Below are 22,585 nucleotides of genomic sequence, written 5' to 3' on the forward strand. Positions count from 1 at the left end.
ATTAAAACCTTCAGAACTGAGCAGTAAAAACATTACCGGTCTGCAAACAGAGCCTTGAGGTACTTCACAAAATCAGAATCTTAACGAATTCAGTTTTTCAATGCACATTTTAATATATTTCCATTGCACTATTTTTAGCTTTTATAACACCTTTCATTACTCAATAATAAAAACTTCAGTGTTGGGTTGCAGATGCAATTCATGGCTCAGAGGAATTGCTGGTGTTGAAGACTGAGCCACAGCCAACAAATAAATTGCAGGCAGAAATGTCATCGCTGTCCAGGTGTTCAGGAGTGCCATGTAGAGCCAGAAAACTGCCATCAGCCGCCGATCTGTTCTGCTGTCACACGGGCTAGAGAGAATCCAGAGAGTCAGGAGTAATGCATTGAGACGTCAGTGGTCTTTCCACACTCGTCATATCGATGGCAGCCGGTGTCACAGGACGCAATTCAGGCATGACGCTTGGCCTTTCTGTTCTCTGGTGATTTTCTTGAAACTAGTGTAAATCAGGGATGCACCATTACAGACATTTTTGCTGATATCTTCGCAGATGATTGTTTTTGTAATGGCTGAGAGATGATATAATGGTCAATATTATACATTACCGTTCAAAAAAGATTTTTTTATATGAAAATATGGCGATAACTGGATTTGGAGTGTTTTTGCAACCAGTGGTTTTGTCACTGCGTCTTTGTTGATGCGTTTTCATCCGTTGCCAACTTGAACATTTGTTTTTCTGTATTGGTCACAGCTGTTGTGTATTGTGCAGTTTTAAATGTCTCAAAGGTGATATTGTCTAGAAGTTTTGTTTGAAATGATGAGGATGACTTGTGATAGTCTTGAAAACAGTCATGAAAACATGTCTTGTTGGAATGGGTTAGAAATTGTACACAAGTACAATTGATGCATTGCACAGATGCATTGTAGAACCGCTCACTTTCTTCAGAGAAAGTACAAATCTAGCTCTGTTTCCACTCTACTCATATTATACATTTTCTAAGACAGCATTAAGAGCATCCCAGCATTACTCTAACGTTATATAGGCATTTTACTAAGGTTTCCCTAATGTTTCACTAATGTGTTTAGAATGAAAATACCATTATGCCTCTCTATCATCTTCATCTGTGTCTCAGAGATTTTGCATTAAGATGAAAAGTTAAAAGGTGGCCTATTAAGAGGAGGAAATGGGCTGATGGTGGCTCTTAAGATACTGCTTTTTTCATTTTCGTGTCTGTCGGTGTGCAAATAGGCGTTTTTCTATGTTTTATGTGAACATTGACATTTTACATGTGTTTTTTATCTTAATATAGATATAAATTAAGATATAATATATAATTTTAATTAATTGGCAAAGTAATGATTCTTTATATACATGTTTCCTCACATTTTCCTTCGGTCAGACAAAACAGGACTTTTGGCAAATAATCAAAACAAATTATTTTTGTTTTTGTCTAACCAATGAAAAATGTAAAAGAAAACTGTCTAAAAATGACAGTTTTCATACAGGTTCCCTCACATTTTCCATTGACTAGAGAAAAATAATTCATTTTTTAAATTAATTGCCAAAATAATGACTGTTTCAATTCAGGTTCCCTCACATTTTCCATTGATCAGACAAAAAAAAAAAAAGATTTAGATTTGATTAAATGCCAAAATAATGACTTTTTTTTCTTCCTCTTCCTCTTGTTTTCCATTGGTCAGACAAAAAAGCATTAGTTTAGATTAATTGCCAAAATAATGACTCTTTTCATACAGGTTTCCTCATATTTCCATTGGTCAGACAAAAAAAAAAAGTTTCCATACAGGTTTTCTCACATTTTCCATTGATCAGACAAAAAAAAAAAAGATTTAGATTTGATTAAATGCCAAAATAATGACTTTTTTTTCTTCCTCTTCCTCTTGTTTTCCATTGGTCAGACAAAAAAGCATTAGTTTAGATTAATTGCCAAAATAATGACTCTTTTCATACAGGTTTCCTCATATTTCCATTGGTCAGACAAAAAAAAAAAGTTTCCATACAGGTTTTCTCACATTTTCCATTGGCTAGAGAGAAAAAAAAAAAAAAAAAAATATATATATATATATATATATATATATATATATATATATATATATATATATATATATAATTTTTTTTTTTTTTTTTTTTTTTTTTTTTAATTGACAAAATAATGATTGTTTCCATACAGGTTTCCTTACATTTTCCATTGGCTAGAGAAAAAATATTTAGTTTTTTTTTTTAATTATTATTAATTGCCAAAATAATGACTGTTTTCATACAGGTTTTCTCACATTTTCCATTGGCTAGAGAAAAAAAATAAAAAATATAAATATATTTATTAACTGCAAAAATAATGACTGTTTTCATACAGGTTTCCTTACATTTTCCATTGGCTAGAGGTTTTTTTTATTATTAATTGCCAAAATAATGACTGTTTTCATACAGGTTTTCTCACATTTTACATTGATCAGACAATAAAATAAATAGTTTTGATTAACTTCCAAAATAATTACTGTTCAGACAGGTTTTTCTCCTCATATTTTCCATTGGTCAGGCAAAAGGTTTATTCCTTTTAATGGAATTAAGGACTATTAATGGTGTGATTCTCTCACTTGCTACTATTTGTTTGATTGTGATTTACATTTTGATTCTGAAATATGTTTGAAATTATTGAATACATTTTATAATCTTTTTAACCCCACCCATCTGACTTCGAATCAATCGTTTTCCGCATTAAATACCTAGCTTTGATTAACTGCCAAAATAATGACGTACAGGTTTCCTCACATTTTCCATTGGCTAGAGAAAAAATAATTAGTTTTTTTTTAATCAATTGCCAAAATAACGACTGTTTTCATACAGGTTTCCTAACTTTTTCCATTGGTCAGACAAAAAAAGGCTTAGTTTTGGTTGCCAAAATAACTGTTTTCATACAGGTTTCCTCACTTTTTCCATTGGTCAGACAAAAAAACAATTAGTTTTGATTAATTGGCAAAATAAGTTTTGATTAATTGCCAAAATAATGACTGTTTTTGTACAGGTTTTCTCACATTTTCCATTGGTCAGAAAAAAAATGATTAGATCAACATGTTTAAGAATAATGCAACCCAACTATAGTCTTAATTATAACTTATTTGCCACCACACATTGTCCAGAAAACACTACTGCTGATCATAATGGTTAAATTTATTTTTAATACATACTGTTCTTTCCATTTCTAATCAGTTTGTTGTCAACTGCAGGTGTTCTCTTCTCCATCTTTGTGTATTTCTTGCTTGTCAGTTTGACGCCATTTCTTAGCATGTACGCGTGTCCCCGCAGGCGAGTTCTCCCGTGTTTGTGCCGGAAACCTCCCATGAGCTGCTCCACAGGATGACGGGTAAAGGTCTGTCCGCCCAGTACCGCTTCACCCGGCAGCCCTGTATCTATGGCAACAGCATGGTATCCCTGCAGCTGACGCTAAGCAACAGTAGTGACCAAGCCCTGGAGAACATCCACATCTCCGAGAAGACTTCCACCGGACAAAACATCCACCGCTTTAACACTATCGGTGAGTGTAACACGGCAGTAAATGGAGTTTAGCTGTGAATGTGTAATGCAAAGAGGTCATAGCATGGAGAACTAAAGTTCTAAATTCGTACTAAATTTAGTAGAATTCAAAAAGTCCACTCAATTATTTCTAACATGTTTAGTAAATATTACATCATATTAGACATTCATAAATATTAGTTATTAATCAGACTGTCCAGCTGAGACTTCTCCAGCACCCACACATTCACATTCTCCTTTCAGCCTGTATTAATGCAGCTGATATGATTTCAGCCTGTGTATCGATTAGCAGAGATCCTCTCATCAGACACACGGCTCACAGTGGTGCACAACACTAACACACACTCACATTCCCTGTGTTTTCTCTCTGTCTGTTTCTCTCTTTCTCTGTCACAAAACAGTTTTAGTCATTCACAGGACAGGTTTGGCTTTTATAACATTAAATTGAACCAAGCTTTTGGTGTTAAAGCATCACAAAGATGAATTTCATGGCTGGAAGGGGGAAGAATAGATCAAGCTTCTTTCTATACTGTGCTGCATGATCAGAGTTCAGCTATTTTTCTCATTTTTCCCCATTCCATCCATCCTTCCTTTTCCTTTATTCCTTCTGTCCTTTCTTCATTTCATTCATTCTTCCTTCTTTCTTGTCTTGCTTGTTCTTTCCTTTCTGCCATTCGTCCTTCTTTCTTCCCTTCTGTCATTCGTTCTTCATTCCTTCCTTCCTTCCTTCCTTCTTTCCTTCCTTCCTGCTTCATTCCTTCTTTCGTTTATCTTTCCTTCCTTCTTTCATTTAGCTTTTTCTTGCCTACTTCCTTCTTCCCTCTGACCTTCTTTAATTTCCTCCTTCTGGTCTTCTGGTATGTTCTTTCCTACCTTCCTTCCTTCTTTTCTTTTTTTCTTGTTTCTTTCAATCTGTTATTTCTTCATCCTTCCAATGTTTTTTGTTCTTTCCATTTTTACTTCCATCACTTTGTACATATTTCTTTCCTCCTTTATTTCCTTTTCCAGTTTTTATAGTATTCTGTCTATCTTTACTTCCTTCTGTTCTGTTTGTCCTTTACTTCCTTCCTTCCTTCCTTCCCTTCTTCCGTGTTTTCTTACTTGCATCTTTTTGACATTCCTTTCCCCCTTATTTATTCTCTTCTATTGTATTCTGCCCTTCCTTCATTTTGTTTTCCTTCCATTTTCCTTCCTTCCTTCCTATTTTATTTCTTCTGTCCTTCTCACTTTCATTTGTTTCTTGCTTCATTCCTTCTTTCGTTTATCCTTCCTTCCATTCCTTCATTTCACTTTTTCTTGCCTACTTCATTCTTTCTATTATTTCTTTCTTCTGACCATATTTACTTTCTTCTTGCTGATCTTCCTTACCTTTTCCTTTCCTTCCTTAAGTTTTTATTCTTTCCTTCCTTCTTTTCTTCTTTCCTTCCTTCCTTCCTTTTTTTCTTGCTTCCTCCTTTCTGTTATTTCTTCTATTCATTCTGACCTTCCTTTTCCCCCTTATTTCCTCATATTCTCGTTTGTCCTTTCCTGTCTTCTTTCTTTCTTTCTTTCTTTCTTTCTTTCTTTCTTTCTTTCTTTCTTTCTTTCTTCCTTCCTTCTGTTTTCTTCCATCATTCTGACCTTCCTTCCTTACTTTTTTCCTGCATTCCACTATTCTGTCATTTCTTCCAACCTTCCAAACTTACTTGATTCCTACCTTTTTTCCTTCTTTTTTGCCCTTCCTTTCTTTCTTATTGCCTTCCTTTCTTTCATCCTTCTCACCTTCCTTTCGTTTATCCTTTCCTTCATTTTGCATTTTCCTGCCTGCCTTCATTCAAATTCATTCCTTCAGTTTGTCCTTTCATCCTTCTTTATTTCCTTTTTCTGTTTTTCCTTCCTTGCATTCTTTCAGTCTTAATTCTGTCTATCTGTACTTTCTTCTGTTCCATTTGTCCTTTCCTGACTTCCTTCCTTCTTTCTGTTTTCTTACTTCCATCATCCTGACCTTCCCCTTATTTATTTCCTTCCATTCTTCCTTCCATTTTTCTTCCATTCCACCCTTCTCTCATTTCTTCCAAACCTTTTTGCCAACTTGCCTTGCTTGGTTTTTTCCCTTCCTTCCTTCCTTCCTTCCTTCCTTCCTTCCTTCCTTCCTTCCCTTTTGTTTATCCTTCCTTCCTTTCCTTCATTTAGCTTTTTTCTTGCCTACTTCCTTAATTCCATTATTTCTTCCTTCCAGTTTTGCTTACTTTCTTTCCGCTCACCTTCTATACTTTTTATCCTTCTGGTCTTCCTTACTTACTTCCGTTACTTCCTTAAGTTTTTCCTTTATTCATTCTTTCCTTTCTTCATTCCTTCCTTCCTTTCCTACCTCCTCTCCTTCTTTTTTTCTTGCTTCCTTCATTCTGTTATTTCTTCATTTCATTCTTCGGCTTTCCTCCTTACTTTCTTCCTTCTGGCCTTCCATCTTATCTTGCTTCTTTCCATCCTTCCTTCAGTTATTTATATCTTCCTTCTTTATTTCCTTTTTTCTTTTGTTTTCCTTCCATTGCTTCCATTCCTTCCATCTGTTCTGTTTGTCCATTTGTCCTTTCCTGACTTCTTTCTATCCTTCCTTCCTTCCTCGCATCTGTGTTTTCTTACTTCCATCCTTCTGAGCTTCCTTTTCCCCTTATTAACTTTCTTCTATTCTTCCTTTTTTCCTCCATTTTGTCCTTCTTTCTTTACTTCCTCCCTTTTTTCAACTTCTCTGCTTCCTCCCTTTCTTCCTTTGTTTTTTGTCCTTCCTTTCTTTTATTTTTTTCATTCCGTCCTTCCTATCCATCCTTACTTCTTTCTTTCCTTCCTTTTCTGCTGTTGCTTTGTTTTTCGTATCTTTCTCTATAGAATTAGATTGATCTTATGGTTTTGATTGTTCACACAGCATGCTGACAGATATTTCTCTTTCTTCAGAGCGTTTGGAGCCACAGGCGTCAGTAACAGTGTCCATGGGCGTCGACTTCCATGACTCCACACAAGCTGCGAACTTCCAGCTGTGGTAAGAGTTCACACATATCAAACATTGTTAAGAGGAGCCAGAATCTTTAAATCCTATACATTTTCCATCCCTACCTCGATTCATTATGCTTTAGTAGCATTAAAACACGACGGTGTTCGCTTACCTCAAAAAACAACGCTCAGCAAAAACATTAATACACACTCATAATGTGTGCACGTTATGATGGCGATAGCATGTCATTATACAGATTAAATTACTGTTGTTCATTATCCTTACACAGGGCGAAATAAGACAAAATTAATTGTTCCCCTTTTCAATACGTTTTAAAAAATAAATTATTACCGAATCGTGTGAATGGTAATAATATGCATTACATTTTTTTAATAATCTAATTTAGAGTGATTACGCTTCTCCACACAGCTTGTAATTGTTTTTTCTTTTTTCGATTACGCCGGAGGCTTTTGTGATCGATACAGTGAAATAGCCAGGCGTGAATAACATCACCATAAACAGCCGAGCTGAAGAGAGGGAGCGAGCGAGCGACCGCTAGATTATGTGTGCTAATGGAGCCAATGTGAGTTCAATGACACGGAGACGAGTGGGCGCAGGTCAGGCCCGCACGTGTGTCTGTGGCCCTGGACGAAAGCCGAGCTCATGGAGGTGGTTTAAGGAGGGATTCGGCCCCTCTCTATCGCGGCTACGTCAAGAGATTACGCTGTATTAGAAAGAAATACCTGGATTTACTTTGCACGTTGATCCCTAGCTCCGAATCTTTTTCAAGCCTGTTTCCCCTCATCAGCTGATCTCCGTGGGGCCCCTGTTCTCCCGCTCCTGGATTCACTCCTTATTGGCTTCCTATTTCCCAGCCTGCCGCTCTTCATGATGGGACTTTAATGTCAGATTTCAGTCTTTAGTACCTGAGTACCTGACGGTCTTCTTTTCTTATGGCAGGCCACAAACAGTGATGATGCTAATCAATACGAATATGAAAATAGAAATGACTTTCATCCTTCTGTCGCACTCTTTCTTTTTCTCCGTCTTTCGTCTCTCTACGTCGGTGGATCAGTGATGATTGATCCAGTGGGATGGTAATAACAGTTCTGTTTCTCAGCTAATTGGCTACTTACAAAGTAAATTGGCAAACCTGACAATCAATAACTTTATTCTTTTACTCTTTTGGGATGAGAGGAGGGACCGAAAACAAAATAGATTGGGTTTCAGTCTCTCTCTCTCGTGGATGGAAAATGTTTTTACTTGTTTGAAAACTGTGAAACACTGTTACAACTTCCTTGAAATGTTATACGGCTTTATCACATCAATTCTTTAGTTAACAACACTTCAAAATTGACTCTGTTGACTTTCTTTGTACATATTCCTGGTCTTTTTTTCAGTTACAAATGTAAAACTATATCACATTACTGAACTGAAGAAAGCATTATTTAAGTAGATGTAAAATGCCCATAAATACCATAAATACAATTTTATATGCTATAATACTTCATATTGTACCAAATACTATATCTAAAAAATTTAAGGTTAAATTTTTTAAAGTTTTTAAAGTCTCTTCTGCTCACCAAGGCTGCATTTATTTGATTAAAAATACAGTAAAAACAGTCAAATTGTGAAATATTATTACAGTTTAAAATAAATGTTTTCTATTTGAGTATATTTTAAAATGTAATTTATTTCTTTGATGCAACACTGAATTTTTAGCATCATTACTCCAGTCTTCAGTGTCACATGATCCTTCAGAAATCATTCTAATATGCTGATATGCTTCTCAAGAAACATTTCTGATTATCAGGTTTTTTTTAACAATATAGAAGTATTTACTGTCTATTTTCATCAATTTAATGCATCCTTGCTAAATAAAAGTGTTCATTTACAGAAATTTGGGGTTAGATTTTTAAATGTTTTTTAAGTCTATTTTGCTCACCAAGGCTGCATTTATTTGATTAAAAATACAGTAAAAACAGTCAAAATGTAAAAAAAAAAAAAAAAAATTATTAGTTTAGAATAAATGTTTTCTATTTGAATATAATTCAAAATGTAATTTATTCCTTTAATGCAACGCTGAATTTTCAGCATCATTACTCCAGTCTTCAGTGTCACGTGATCCTTCAGAAATCATTAAAATATACTGATTTGCTGCTTACGAAACATTTCTTAATTGAAACACTATAGAAGTGTTTACTGTCAATTTTGATCAATTTAATGCATCCTTGCTGAATAAAAGTGTTCATTTACAATATGCTCTTATGTCTCTTCTGCTCACCAAGGCTGCATTTATTTGATTAAAATACAGTGAAAGCTGTAAAATTGTAAAATATTATTACAGTTTAAAACAAATGTTTTCTATTTGAATATAATTCAAAATGTAATTTATTCATCTGATATAACGCTGAATCTTCAGCATCATTACTCCAATCTTTAGTGTCACATGATCCTTCAGAAATCATTCTAATATACTGATTTGCTTCTCAAGAAACATGTGTTATTATCATTTTTTTTACAATATAGAAGTGTTTACTGTCTATTTTGGTCAATTTAATGCATCCTTTTGCTGAATAAAAGTGTTCATTTACAATATAAATACTACCACTCAGAAATGTAGGGTTAGATTGTCAAATGTTTTTGAAGTCTCTTATGCTCACCAAGGCTGCATTTATTTGATTAAAATACAGTGAAAACTTAAAAATTGTGAAATATTATTACAGTTTAAAATAACTGTTTTCTGTTTGAATATAATTAAAAATGTAATTTATTCTTTTGATGCAGTGCTGAATTTTCAGCATCATTACTCCAGTCTTCAGTGTCACATGATCCTTTAGAAATCATTCTAATATGCTGATTTGCTTTTCTAGAAACATGTCTTATTATTATTATTATTATTATTTATTTATTTTTTTTAAATACAGAAATGTCTATTTTGATCAATTTAATGCATCCTTGCTGAATAAAAGTGTTAATTTACAGAAATTTGGGGTTAGATTTTTAAATGTTTTTAAAGTCTCTTAAGTTCACCAAGGCTGCATTTATTTGATTAAAAATACAGTAAAAATAGTAAAATTGTGAAATATTATTACTGTTTAAAATAAATGTTTTCTATTTGAGTATATTTTAAAATGTAATTTATTTCTTTGTTGCAACACTGAATTTTCAGCATCATTACTCCAGTCTTCAGTGTCACATGATCCTTTAGAAATCATTTTAATATACAGATTTGAAACATTTCTTATCAGTGTTTTTTGTAACACTTTAGAAGTGTTTACTGTCAATTACGAACAGTTTAATGCATCCTTGCACTCTCTTACTAAGTGCGATCTTTTGACCACTACTATATATTTAGCAGAGAAACTCAGAAAAAGATGGACAGGTGTGGTGACCTTACGGTGCGGTTCTCTCTACTTTCAGTACTAAAGAAGATGAATTCAGCGTGTCTATCCAGCCTGCGGTCGGAGAGCTGCTGCTGCCCGTCACGATGAGTGAAGCAGACTTCACCAAAGAGCAGGGTAATACAAACACCTCTTAGCATTTACACAACCCAACACTGATGCGGTAAACACCAAAAATAACACCTCAAAAATACAAAACTGTCTCTTATTCAGAAACATCTGCACACTATTCTCAAACACCTCAAGAACATAGTACACAGGGGTAGGTGATTTTATATGAAAGCCATTTTAAGCATATGCTTTGAAATAACTTTTATTCCCATCAAACTGAATTCAAATGTTGAATACAAGTTGAACGCTTAGTGATCAAAAAGAAGAATGACATTTACTTCTGTGCATGTAGTAGTACATATTAAAAGTGCCAGAGTTGTGAACTATGACAACTGATTTACTGAATTCGTTTGATTCACTGACGTTTTTTTGAAGTGACAAACTCTTAAAAATGATCAGAGGCGATATAAAAGTGTATTTAGTTCTTTACAGTGTCTTGCAAGAGACAAGGATGGACAACAAAACCAGTTTAATGATGCAGTCTTTAGAAAACTCGATGGGCAATTAAACAGAGTCATTTTGAAATTGTGATGTTATTGCACTAATACAAATATATCATTTAAATCTCAAAATATTGCCCAGCCTAAACAGTGTGTCCTAAAAAATGCTTTTGCATGTGATCAGTTTATGTATTCACCAAAACATTAACTGCAGAACTGACCACTTTTTACCACTTTGAATGTGTGCAGTGTTAAGGTAAACAAGCTGAGTGCTGGTGACAAGCATGAGTCATTGAAAAACTCTTCAGATTTAAATCTGGTTATTTAAACACAAACACACACATACACACAAAATATCATATGAAATACTGTCTCTGCTCTTCGAACTGTCCCTGTGAATATGGCCACTGATGCAGAAAGCCCAGAGAGGCAAATCTGACACACATAGTATACTTCACATGTGGACCAGTTAGTTGTCTAAGGAGATCTAGACCTGACGCATCTGACCTGTTCTCCGCAGGGCCCCGGGGGTCCTAAGTGTTTAAGCACTTTTTTGCAAAAAACTGAATGATACAAACGCTTTTTTTTTTTTTTTTTTTTTTTTGAACATCATGACATTTGTCATGAGCCAATTAATAATTTTTTTTCAGTCTTAAAATGCTTTTTATTGTACGCTTTCAATGGCTGTGTCTGAAATCACATGTTCTTCAATATTTATCTTCAATAAGTAATTACTTTTGCAACTTTTAACTACATAATGTACTAACTAACACCATAAAATAACGTATTATTTTTTATTTGTGACCCTGGACCACAAAACTAGTCTTAAGCAGCGTGGGTATATTTGTAGCAATGGTCAAAAATGCATTGTATGGGTCAAAATAATTGATTTATCTTTAATGCCATTAATCATTAGAATATTAAGTAAAGATTATGTTCCATGAAGATATTTTGTACATTTCCTACCGTAAATATATCAAAACTTTATTAGGAATTTAATTTGCACAACATTTAAAGGTGATTTTCTCAGTATTTTTGATTTTGTTGCACCCTCAGATTTTCAAATAGTTTTATCTCTGCCAAATATTGTCCTAACAAACCATACATCAATGGAAAGCTTATTTATTCTGCTTTCAGATGATTTATAAATTTCACTTTCAAAATATTGACCCATATGGTCCATGGTCACATTTATTATTCATTATTTTACTTTTTATTAACTTGCTATTAAAATATTTAAGAAAAACCAAGGCAGCATTTCTTATTGTTTAGTTAAATTAACATACTAAATTAACTAAATAAATAAAACTGCAATAAAAAAAACTAAAAATTGATTTAAAAAAACTATATAGTCATGAAAACACTAATAAAAATGACAAAAGCACACAACAAAATATAATAAATTATAATAAAATATTTTAAAAAAAAATAAAAAGCTATAATATTCAGAATATAATAGATGTTTATAGTATAATAATATATAATATTTAATATCAATGATACTAAAATAATATTGGTATGAATGTACTGTATGTAGTGTAAATGAAATTCGGATATACTACATTTGTCATGTGACCTTTCTTTCCTACTATATACACTGTAAAACCAAATTTTTCTAAGTTTAATAAAATAAATATTATTGGAGCATGCAGTTTCTTGTGAAAAAATTTCTTTTTTTCAAATTCAGTTTAGTGGGAAAGTATGTGACCAATGACAGTCCTGGTACGGGAAAATTATTTTTTGTACTTTCCTCTTATGTAACTTAGTATGCAGTTTTTTAAGTGAAAATAGTTCATTTTTTAATTTTTTAAATACAGTTTTAACACATTTAATAATTTTAAATCAACTTTATCAATTTGGGCTATCCGCTCTTCTGACCAGTGACAGACTGTGTACGAAAACCTGTTTGAAAACAGTAATTTTTGTATTATGTTGGTGACGCAGAAATGCGCACTTCAACTTTTAAACTTCTCCTGATCAAATTTGTTCCTCCTTCCTTAGCGCAACAAACCGTTCCAGCTGATAAAACCAAACACAAGCATGGGAAAACCAAATAAATGAAAGCCAAGAAGAGAAAAGCTTGGTTTAGCGTGCATCTGGTTTGTTCAGATGCCTTTCGGGAACGCGCACACACACACACACACACACCTGTTCGAATACCTTTCTCCGCTTTACGGCCCAACATTAGGCCGACATAATGAAGCAGACGCTCTTCGAAAGAAGCGGCGGGTTTGATTTTTCATTTACGCTCAATGGATTCCTGCCTTGTCTTTTTAGAGAGCCGCCTATACCTTCACTCAGGACGACACGCGTGTGCGCACATTTTAATGAGCGAAGAGAGTGCTTCCCGCCTCACTATTTACAGACGAGGAACAGGAAGTAAGGCGCTTTTTATAGCCAATCATTTATTCTTAATTGGTTGCTGTGGCAAAGGCTTTTAGCATAAGCCGCGCTATATTCATTTACTCCACATTTTCTCTACAATAGAGCCTAATGGACAGATTTAAGACTTTAAATGAGCACTCTCAAAACCTTGCCCCCTAAACGAGAGAGCGCCTGTATGCGTGTGTGTGTGCGTGCGTGCGTGCGTGCGTGTGTGTGTGTTTGCACGTATCACTGTGCACTCTCACATTCGCGCCGTTTGAAAGCCAAGCTGAAGTGGGCCGTAGTTTGTGCCTTTCAGAAAGAAAAGCAGCCGGTCTGTCTGTGTTTTTTAAGTGAAACACAACATTTTCATTTAGTCCAGTTTGGACGCATTAAGCCGTATTGTCTGCGCGTGTTTCCCTGAAGAAGCTTGTTAAGGAGCAGCGGCGTGCTGCTTTTATGTGCTTGTTACCGCTCGACGAGGCTTATTCACGCCGTCTCCGGCTAATGTCCTGCACGGCCGCCGCGTTTCTCCGCTCGTTTTAGTCTTAATCAAGTCTAGTGGTCCAACGCGGCCCACAAATATCACGTGCTCTCACTGAAGGCCAGGATTGTTTTGACCCCTGGTACTTTTTGCTCCGCAATCGTCAGATGTTAAATATGAAAGAATGCACAGCTGTACATACTAGGTTTATCTTTCTGCAAATCAAAGGTACATGTTTCCTAAAAGCTTTTTGCAGAACAGAGATGTTTGTTTTGTTTCCTTTAGTCTAAGTTCATAGTTCATTCAAAAATGAAAATCACCCTCATGTTGTTTTGAAACACAAATTATTTTTTTTGTTTTTCTGAGTGGAGCATGCAAGATATTTAGAAAAATCTTTTGAATACATTGGTGCAAATCTCCCTCCTTTTTATCTCTCATACTTCTTTACTTAAATATAGCCCTTTTTTATGGTAGTTTTGAGGTCAACAATTGACATACACCTTGCAGAATCAGCAAAATGTTAATTATTTTACCAAAATAAAAGGGATCGTACTGAATGCAGTTTATTTTTTATTTAGTACTGACCTGAATAGGATATTTCACCTGAAAGACATTTACATATTGTCTACAAGAGAAAATAATAGTTTAATTTGTAAAAATGATCTCAAAGGTTTACATATACTTGATTCTTAATACTGTGTTGTTATCTGAAAGATCCACAGCTGTTTTTTGTTTATTGACAGTTGTTTGTCCTGAACAGTTAAACTGCCTGCTGTCATTCATAAAAATCCTTCAGGTCCCACAAATTCTTTGGTTTTACAGCATTTTTGTGTATTTGAACCCTTTCCATCAATGACTGTATGATTTTAAGATCCATCTTTTCACACTGAGGACAACCGAGGAACTCATATGCAACTATTACAGAAGGTTCAAACACTTACTGATGTTTCATAAGGAAAAATTATGCATTATAAGCCAGGGGTGTAAACTTTTGAAAAGTATGTTAATTTTTTTTTTATTTTGCCTAAATATTATATATTTTTTTCATTTAGTACTGCCCTTCAGAAGCTACAAAAGCTACATGTTTCCCAGAAGACAACATAAGTTGGCCTCAGTGTGAAAAGATGGATCTTAAAATTATTCATTCATTGTTGGAAAGGGTTCAAAGCTGTTCAAGACAAACAATAGACTCATGAACAACTATCACTAAACAAAAAAGCACAGCTGTGGATCATTCAGGTAACAACACAGTATAAAGAATCAAGTGCATGTAAACTTTTGAACAGGGCCATTTTTATAAATTCAACTATTGTTTTCTATGTTTTCGTTTGTGGACTACATGTAAATGTCTAATGTGAATTATCTTACTCAGGTCAGTACTAAATAAAAAATAACATGCATTTTGTGTGATCCCTCTTATTTTGCTAAAATAATTAACATTTTGCAGATTCCACAAGGTGTATGTAAACTTTGGACCTCAACTGTATATGTGCATAAAATTTTGATTACATTGATCAAAAGTGACATTAAAAGCATTTATAAAGTTACAAAAGAGTTCTATTTCAAATAAAAGCTGTTCTTTTAAAACGTCCTTTTAATCAAAGAAAACTGAATAAAACAAAAAAGTTTTTAAAACATTAATAATAAATGTTTCTAGAGCAGCAAATCAGCATTTTAGAATGATTTCTGAAGGATCATTTAACACTGAAAACTACCACTACATAATACATTTAAAATATTACTGTTCTGGCTATATTTTTGGTTGCAGACCCCACACTTTTGAACAGTGTTATACTATAAATTTATTTTTTGGATTTTTCATCTTTCAAATTCATAAATAAGCACCTGCTGTTATATACGGCAAATATATGCACAACATTTCTAAACTTGAATCCAACTTGGGCTCCCAGAACAATTTACCTGAAATAGCAACACAAAAATGGGGCAAATTGGTGTTTTTTCAACTGTTTCCTGAATTGCTCTGTAAAAGCTAGACTATGAAAAGTGTAAAACTAATGTTTATTTCTGTGTTCAGGCAAACTGGTGGGCATGAACGAGTCATCGGCAACAATTACCATGACGCCAGAAAACGTCTCCAGCCAATCAGTAAGCAGAAAGGTGGTGTCTGTCGCCAACCTAGGTGTGATTCCATCCGGTCAAGACAACATACACAGGTAAAAATAAAGAATATGTCCTGTTTTTTATATATATTTTAATAGTGTTTTCTTCTCCTCAGAAACTTAAATTTGTCTTAACCTAGTTATACTGTGGGAGAAGTTCTGCAAAAAAAAAAATCTGTAAAAGTTGCCTAAAACTTGCGAATGTCATCAAAAGAAAAAAGTTGTTCCTAAGTAAAGTAAATGATGTTTTGCACTGTTTTTAAGGTCGTAATTAGACATCAGGATGTGTAGGACATCTTTCCGACTTTGTAAAAGACTCTAGCGGCCAAAACTTTCCTACACACACATAGCCCTTCTTGCTGACACACAGACAAACGTATTTGTCTCTGTCTCATATATGCACACAAACACTGTGACGTTTGGTCTGGACTTTGGGGCAGTCTGATGCAGGCTAATTTAATTATAAAATATGAGCGAATATGAAAGCACCTTGAGAAGCATTAAAATCTTCCTCGCAAGGACACACAGCACAAGGGCTGAGTGGAAATCAATGCCCGCAGGTCTGTGGAAAAGGCCTATATTTCATTTAGAATACGCAATCGGGCAAATGAGAGCATGTCATCAATCACACGGCTGTTTCTTAACAGACATCCCGAAAAAAAAAAAAAAAAAAAACTCCCCTGTATCCTTCCTCTACAAACCATGGGACACTTTTACACTCATAAACAAACTGAAATGTTTTTTTCCAGTTTAGATGTTAATCAGTTCATGAAGTCTTTAACAGGTGATAACAAATCAATAAAATTAGATATACATTTAATTTGATTTTTTTGTTTGTTATCTATGTCACACAGTTCCAACTGGTGTCTTTTTTTTTTTTTTTTTTACACAGAAATCTCTTTTAAGGCTTGTATTTTTATTCAATGTCCCATTTATTTGCAACTCCAACACTGATTCAGTAAATGCTTTCTATTTCCAAGTCAGATGCATTTTTAGTACTCGTATACTAGCATAGTATACTTTCTGCCTTCTCCCATCTGTTATTAACTATTTACGTACAAAGTCATGCACTTTCCATGGTTAATTACACCTGCTGGCCCGGTAAAGCTAATTGACCCAGTTCTTTAGTGGATTGTGGGTGTTTGTGAGTTGCAGTTCTTCTGTTTGGCAGCAGGGGGCAGCACTGCTTCTGTCTTCAGCGCAGCAGGAGAATGCGAGAAATCCAGGAGAGCCGTTTCTAAATGAGCTTGAAAAACACAGACTCTGTTCTTGTCCTTCTCTAGATCACAGAAGGAAAACATTTTGTCCTCTCTGTTACTAAACAGAGGCCGAATGAGTCACACCTGTTCTCACTGTTATTTTTTTTTAGAAAGCTAAACAACAGGAGTCATAAGTAGTCATATTAGTGGACATCACACACAAGATGCTTTTTTGTGTGTGTTTGGTGTTATTTCATGGGTTGACTGAACAACTAGTGAACTCATCTGCCTTTTTATTGCACAAAAGTATCAGTGTTAACGAAAAAAAAAACTGTGATGCAAGGGTTATGCGTGAGAATGGGAATATTGCTGGTTTAAACCAGGCATTTATTAATAATGCTGCTGAATTTTGGATTTAAATATAATAGTAATTTGATATTTTATATAATGAAATGTACTATAAATATAATAATAATTTGATATATAGTATATAATGCAATATTATATATTTAAAATATTTAAATTATTATTTTTTTAAATTTAATTAAATTTTAATTATTGATTTTATATATATGCATTATTATTATTATTATTATTAACATGTTCATTATATATGGAACAGTTATTAAAATAAAAGGTGGATTTTTATCTCTGCCTCTCTATATATTGTTACATTTTTATATAATATACAATATTATATATTGAAAGTATTATAATTATAGGATGTATTTGTAAATACATACATAATATATATATATATATATATATATATATATATATATATATATGATATGTAATAATAATTAACATCTCTAAAACAGTTATTTATATAAAATGTGGATTTGTTAAAATATATATTACATTTTTATGTGTATATATAAAATGTATTTGTAAATATACAGTATATCAGTTAATATATTTATAATATTCTGAGTATCAATATTGACATAATTAACATATTTGGAAAATGTTTTAACATAAGATTTGTAAATGTAAATATATATATATATATATATAATATACACACACACACACACACACACAAAATAAAACACACAAAAATGTATATATATTATATATTTATATAATAATATGATATATATTGAACTAAAAGTAGTAGATAATTATTGATAGCTGATTAAAAACGTACAAGACATTTAGAACTTTGTAATTGGTGAATGTGCAGTAGATAAATAGAAAATAGTAGAAAATATTCAGAATAGCTTTTTTTTTTTTTTGGCCAAACTCTCTATATAGCAGGACAACAGGTGGATCAACATCTGTCCTTCTTTAAAATGTGGATTGAGATTCATTAAGGCTTTGTCTTTGGTTCCTTTCAGCACTTCTGTCTCCACTGAGTCACCGTTTTTGAAGTTTGTGAAGAGCTTTGTGATATCCGTTTCCGTCATATTCATGCATCCTCTTTAGTTTGTGTGCTCTTTTCTCCTCTGTGTGTTAGTTAGTTTCGCAGCTGTGTGAGTGGAATTTGTTTCGGAGAAGAGGAGAGGAGCTTGTCCTTCATTTTGGAGAGGGACAGCTGGTCATCTGGTCACTCACATTAACCTCTATTAGAACAGAGGACTCTTAAAACAGACACACTCGCTCACACACAAACATACTTGGCACGGACATTTGGCAATTGATGGCTAAAACCCTCTCTGCAGATTTGAGGACACGGAGGAACAAGATAGCAGAATAAGGCTTTACCATATGGTGCATCCAGTGCAAAACATTTGCTTTCATGACTAGTTTCTGAATGCTGGCTTATGCAGAGACGTGAATAGGAGATTTAGGGAGAGTGGTTAACCGTTATGGGTCAGTGATGACTAGTACCAATCTTATAGGACTAAGTAGCTTTTAAGGAATCATGTTACCTTAAAATAGGTAATAAATATTTTGCATTAAAAAAAAGCCTGTTTTAGGACTGTTAGTTATTAGTTAACAAAATAGATAAATAAATACAGAAATAAATTAAATTATGTGAAAAAATATATATATATATGTATAAAAATAAGCTAAATATATTTATATATATATATATATATATATATATGTATATATATATATATGTATAAAAATAAGCTAAATATTTATATATATATGTATAAAAATAAGCTAAATATTTTTTAAATCATTATTTTAAATAAAATAAAATAAAAATATCCAAAAATACATACTTAAATAAATAATAAACAAAATTATTTTTTTAAGTATTTATTTTACTCACAGTAAAATAAAGTCTTTTTGAACTGTGAAATTATATTTATGACAATTATAATTGTTAATTTCCCTAATTCCATAAAATAAAAAAAATAAAATAAAAATAAATTCATTTATAAAAATAAATAAATAAATAAATAAACAAATATTTTTTTATATTTATTTTGAACTGTTAAAATGATATTTATGACAATTTATTGATATTGATATTATTGAATATAGCAATATACATATGAATATTATTTCACAGTTCAAAAAGGCTTGCATTTACTTTAAGTAAATAAATATTTTAAAAAATATATTTATTTTATACATTTATTTATTAATTTTTTTATTTCATTTTATTTTACATTTATTTTTTATTTTATTTTATGGAATTTTTTTTATTCATTTACATCAACACTATCAGTAAAATATTATATTTTATTATTAAAAAAATAATTATGGAAATGTACCTAATTGTCATTAATATTATTTCAGTTCAAAAAGGCTTCATTTTACTTTGAGTAAAATAAATACTTAAAAATTATTTAGTTTATTTCTATGCATTTATTTATTTTCACATTTATATGTATGTATGCATTTATTTTATTTAACTGTTTTTTTTTTGTGACACTTATCCATTTACTTGATCACTTTGTCAGTATTTTATGGAATTAGGAATATGTACATAATTGTCAAATATAATTTCACAGTTCAAAAAGCCTTTATTTTACTTTGAGTAAAATAAATATTTAAAAAATTATTTCATTTATTTATTTTCACATATTTTTATTCATGTATTTATTTTATTTATCTTTTTTGGGACATTTATCCATTTACATCAACACTTTGTTAGTATAATATTTTATTTTATTTTATTTTATTTTATTGAAAGAAAAATTTGGGAAATGTACATAATTGTCCTGAATATTATTTCACAGTTCAAAAAGGCTTCATTTTACTTTGAGTAAAATAAATATTTTTTAAAAAATGTAATTTTTTTTTTTTTATAAATGTTATTTATTTTTCACATATGTTTGTTTACATATTTATTTATTTTGTGACTATTTTCCATTTACATAAAATTTCATCCAATAAATTGGCCTGAGCAATGTTTCTTTCACTGTCTGTGAAAGTGAATGATAACTGTTGCGTGTGAACAGGAATCTTCCTAGTCCGGTCTTTAAGGTTGAATAAAGAGGCGACAGTCATTTAGTCTCTCTCTGTGTCTCTCTCTGATTAGGAGCAAGTGTTTGCGTGTGTGTGTGGATCGATAGCGGTCCGGCTGGCCAGCGCCAGGCTTCTGCTTTGCTTTTCTTCCCACAGCCTCAATTAATCCAGTTCAGAGGCCCAGTGGTGACAGACCAGAATACCAATGACCCATTTAGAGCCTGAACCACACCGTATACAACACACACACCCCAGTAAAGCAGCTGTGGGTGTGTGAATGTTTATTTTGTGTGAGAATGAGGGACAGATAGACAGAGTTACACCGAATGACTGTCCAGTATCAGGACCTGCAGCTGCAATTGTAGCGTGTTTGTTTGTCTATATTTGTGTATGTAAGCTTGGAGAGCACTGAAATCATGTGAATGAAGTGGCTTTGGGTTATATCACACACACATATGCTGTGCCTCAGGGCCGTGTTAAGTGCGTGTGTAAATAAGACTTTTATAAACTGACTCCATTAGTAGTGCCGCAGGGACTGAGAGATCAGAGTGTCAGCAGCACAATGACAGCACACATATAATACACTACATACCTCAAATACCTCTGTGTGTGTGTGTGTGTGTGTGTGTGTGTGTGTGTGTGTGTGTGTGTGTGTGTGTGTGTGTGTGTGTGTGTGTGTATATATATATATATATATATATATATATATGTATATGTGTATGGTCTGTCTGTCTGTCTCTGTCTATCGTTCTGTCCATAGTTCTATCTATCTGTCTGTCTGTCTATCGTTCTATCTATCTGTCTATCGTTCTATCCATAGTTCTATCTATCTGTCTGTCTGTCTATCTGTCTATCGTTCTATCCATAGTTCTATCTATCTGTCTATCGTTCTATCCATCGTTCTATCTGTCTATCTGTCTATCGTTCTATCCATCGTTCTATCTATCTGTCTGTCTATCTGTCTATCGTTCTATCCATCGTTCTATCTATCTGTCTGTCTGTCTATCTGTCTATCGTTCTATCCATCGTTCTATCTATCTGTCTGTCTATCTGTCTATCGTTCTATCCATTGTTCTATCTATCTGTCTGTCTGTCTGTCTATCTGTATATCGTTCTATCTATCTGTCTGTCTATCTGTCTATCGTTCTATCCATTGTTCTATCTATCTGTCTGTCTGTCTGTCTATCGTTCTATCCATTGTTCTATCTATCTGTCTGTCTGTCTGTCTATCGTTCTATCCATCGTTCTATCTATCTGTCTGTCTATCTGTCTATCGTTCTATCCATCGTTCTATCTATCTGTCTGTCTGTCTATCTGTCTATCGTTCTCTCCATCGTTCTATCTATCTGTCTGTCTATCTGTCTATCGTTCTATCCATTGTTCTATCTATCTGTCTGTCTGTCTGTCTATCTGTCTATCGTTCTATCTATCTGTCTGTCTATCTGTCTATCATTCTATCCATTGTTCTATCTATCTGTCTGTCTGTCTGTCTGTCTATCGTTCTATCCATTGTTCTATCTATCTGCCTGTCTGTCTGTCTATCGTTCTATCCATTGTTCTATCTATCTGTCTGTCTGTCTGTCTATCTGTCTATCGTTCTATCCATAGTTCTATCTATCTGTCTGTCTGTCTATCTGTCTGTCTATCTGTCTATCGTTCTATCCATTGTTCTATCTATCTGTCTGTCTGTCTGTCTATCTGTCTATCGTTCTATCCATAGTTCTATCTATCTGTCTGTCTGTCTATCTGTCTATCGTTCTATCCATAGTTCTATCTATCTGTCTGTCTATCTGTCTATCGTTCTATCCATTGTTCTATCTGTCTGTCTGTCTGTCTATCGTTCTATCCATAGTTCTATCTGTCTGTCTATCTGTCTGTCTATCGTTCTATCCATAGTTCTATCTATCTGTCTGTCTATCTGTCTATCGTTCTATCCATTGTTCTATCTATCTGTCTGTCTGTCTATCTGTCTGTCTATCTGTCTATCGTTCTATCTATCTATCTGTCTATCTATCTGTCTGTCTATCTGTCTGTCTATCTGTCTATCGTTCTATCCGTCTGTCTGTCTGTCCATTGTTCTATCTGTCTGTCTCTGTCTACCTGTCTATCGTTCTATCTATCTATCTGTCTGTCTGTCTGTCTCTGTCTGTCTGTCTGTCTATCATTCCATCCATCCATCCATCCGTCTATCCGTCTGTCTGTCTATCGTTCTATCCATCATTCTATCTATCTATCTATCTATCTGTCTGTCTGTCTGTCTGTCTGTCTATCGTTCTATCCAACGTTCTATCTATCTGTCTATCGTTCTATCCGTCATTCTATCTATCGTTCTATCCATCTGTCTGTCTGTCTACCTGTCTATCGTTCTATCTGTCATTCTATCTATCTATCTGTCTGTCTGTCTCTGTCTGTCTGTCTATCGTTCCATCCATCCATCCATCCATCCATCTATCTGTCTATCTATCTATCTGTCTATCCATCATTCTATCTGTCTGTCTGTCTATCGTTCTATCCATCGTTCCGTCTATCATTCTATCCATCGTTCTATCTATCTATCTGTCTGTCTGTCTGTC

General features: G+C 33.4%; 1 protein-coding gene across 2 annotated transcripts in view; it reads left to right on the top strand.

Moving 5' to 3' along the window:
* Window positions 1–22,585, top strand: part of ap3b1a (adaptor related protein complex 3 subunit beta 1a) — a 64,749-nt gene that overhangs the window by 34,840 nt on the left and 7,324 nt on the right. For both annotated transcript variants that reach the window (XM_073824335.1, XM_073824336.1), the window contains exons 17-20: window positions 3,323–3,551; window positions 6,482–6,566; window positions 9,942–10,039; window positions 15,357–15,495. In XM_073824335.1, the coding sequence (XP_073680436.1) occupies window positions 3,323–3,551; window positions 6,482–6,566; window positions 9,942–10,039; window positions 15,357–15,495 (551 nt within the window). The remainder of the gene's footprint in view (window positions 1–3,322; window positions 3,552–6,481; window positions 6,567–9,941; window positions 10,040–15,356; window positions 15,496–22,585) is intronic.

This window comes from Garra rufa, chromosome 19 (assembly GCF_049309525.1).
Source record: "Garra rufa chromosome 19, GarRuf1.0, whole genome shotgun sequence".
In the NCBI taxonomy this organism is placed as follows: domain Eukaryota; kingdom Metazoa; phylum Chordata; class Actinopteri; order Cypriniformes; family Cyprinidae; genus Garra; species Garra rufa.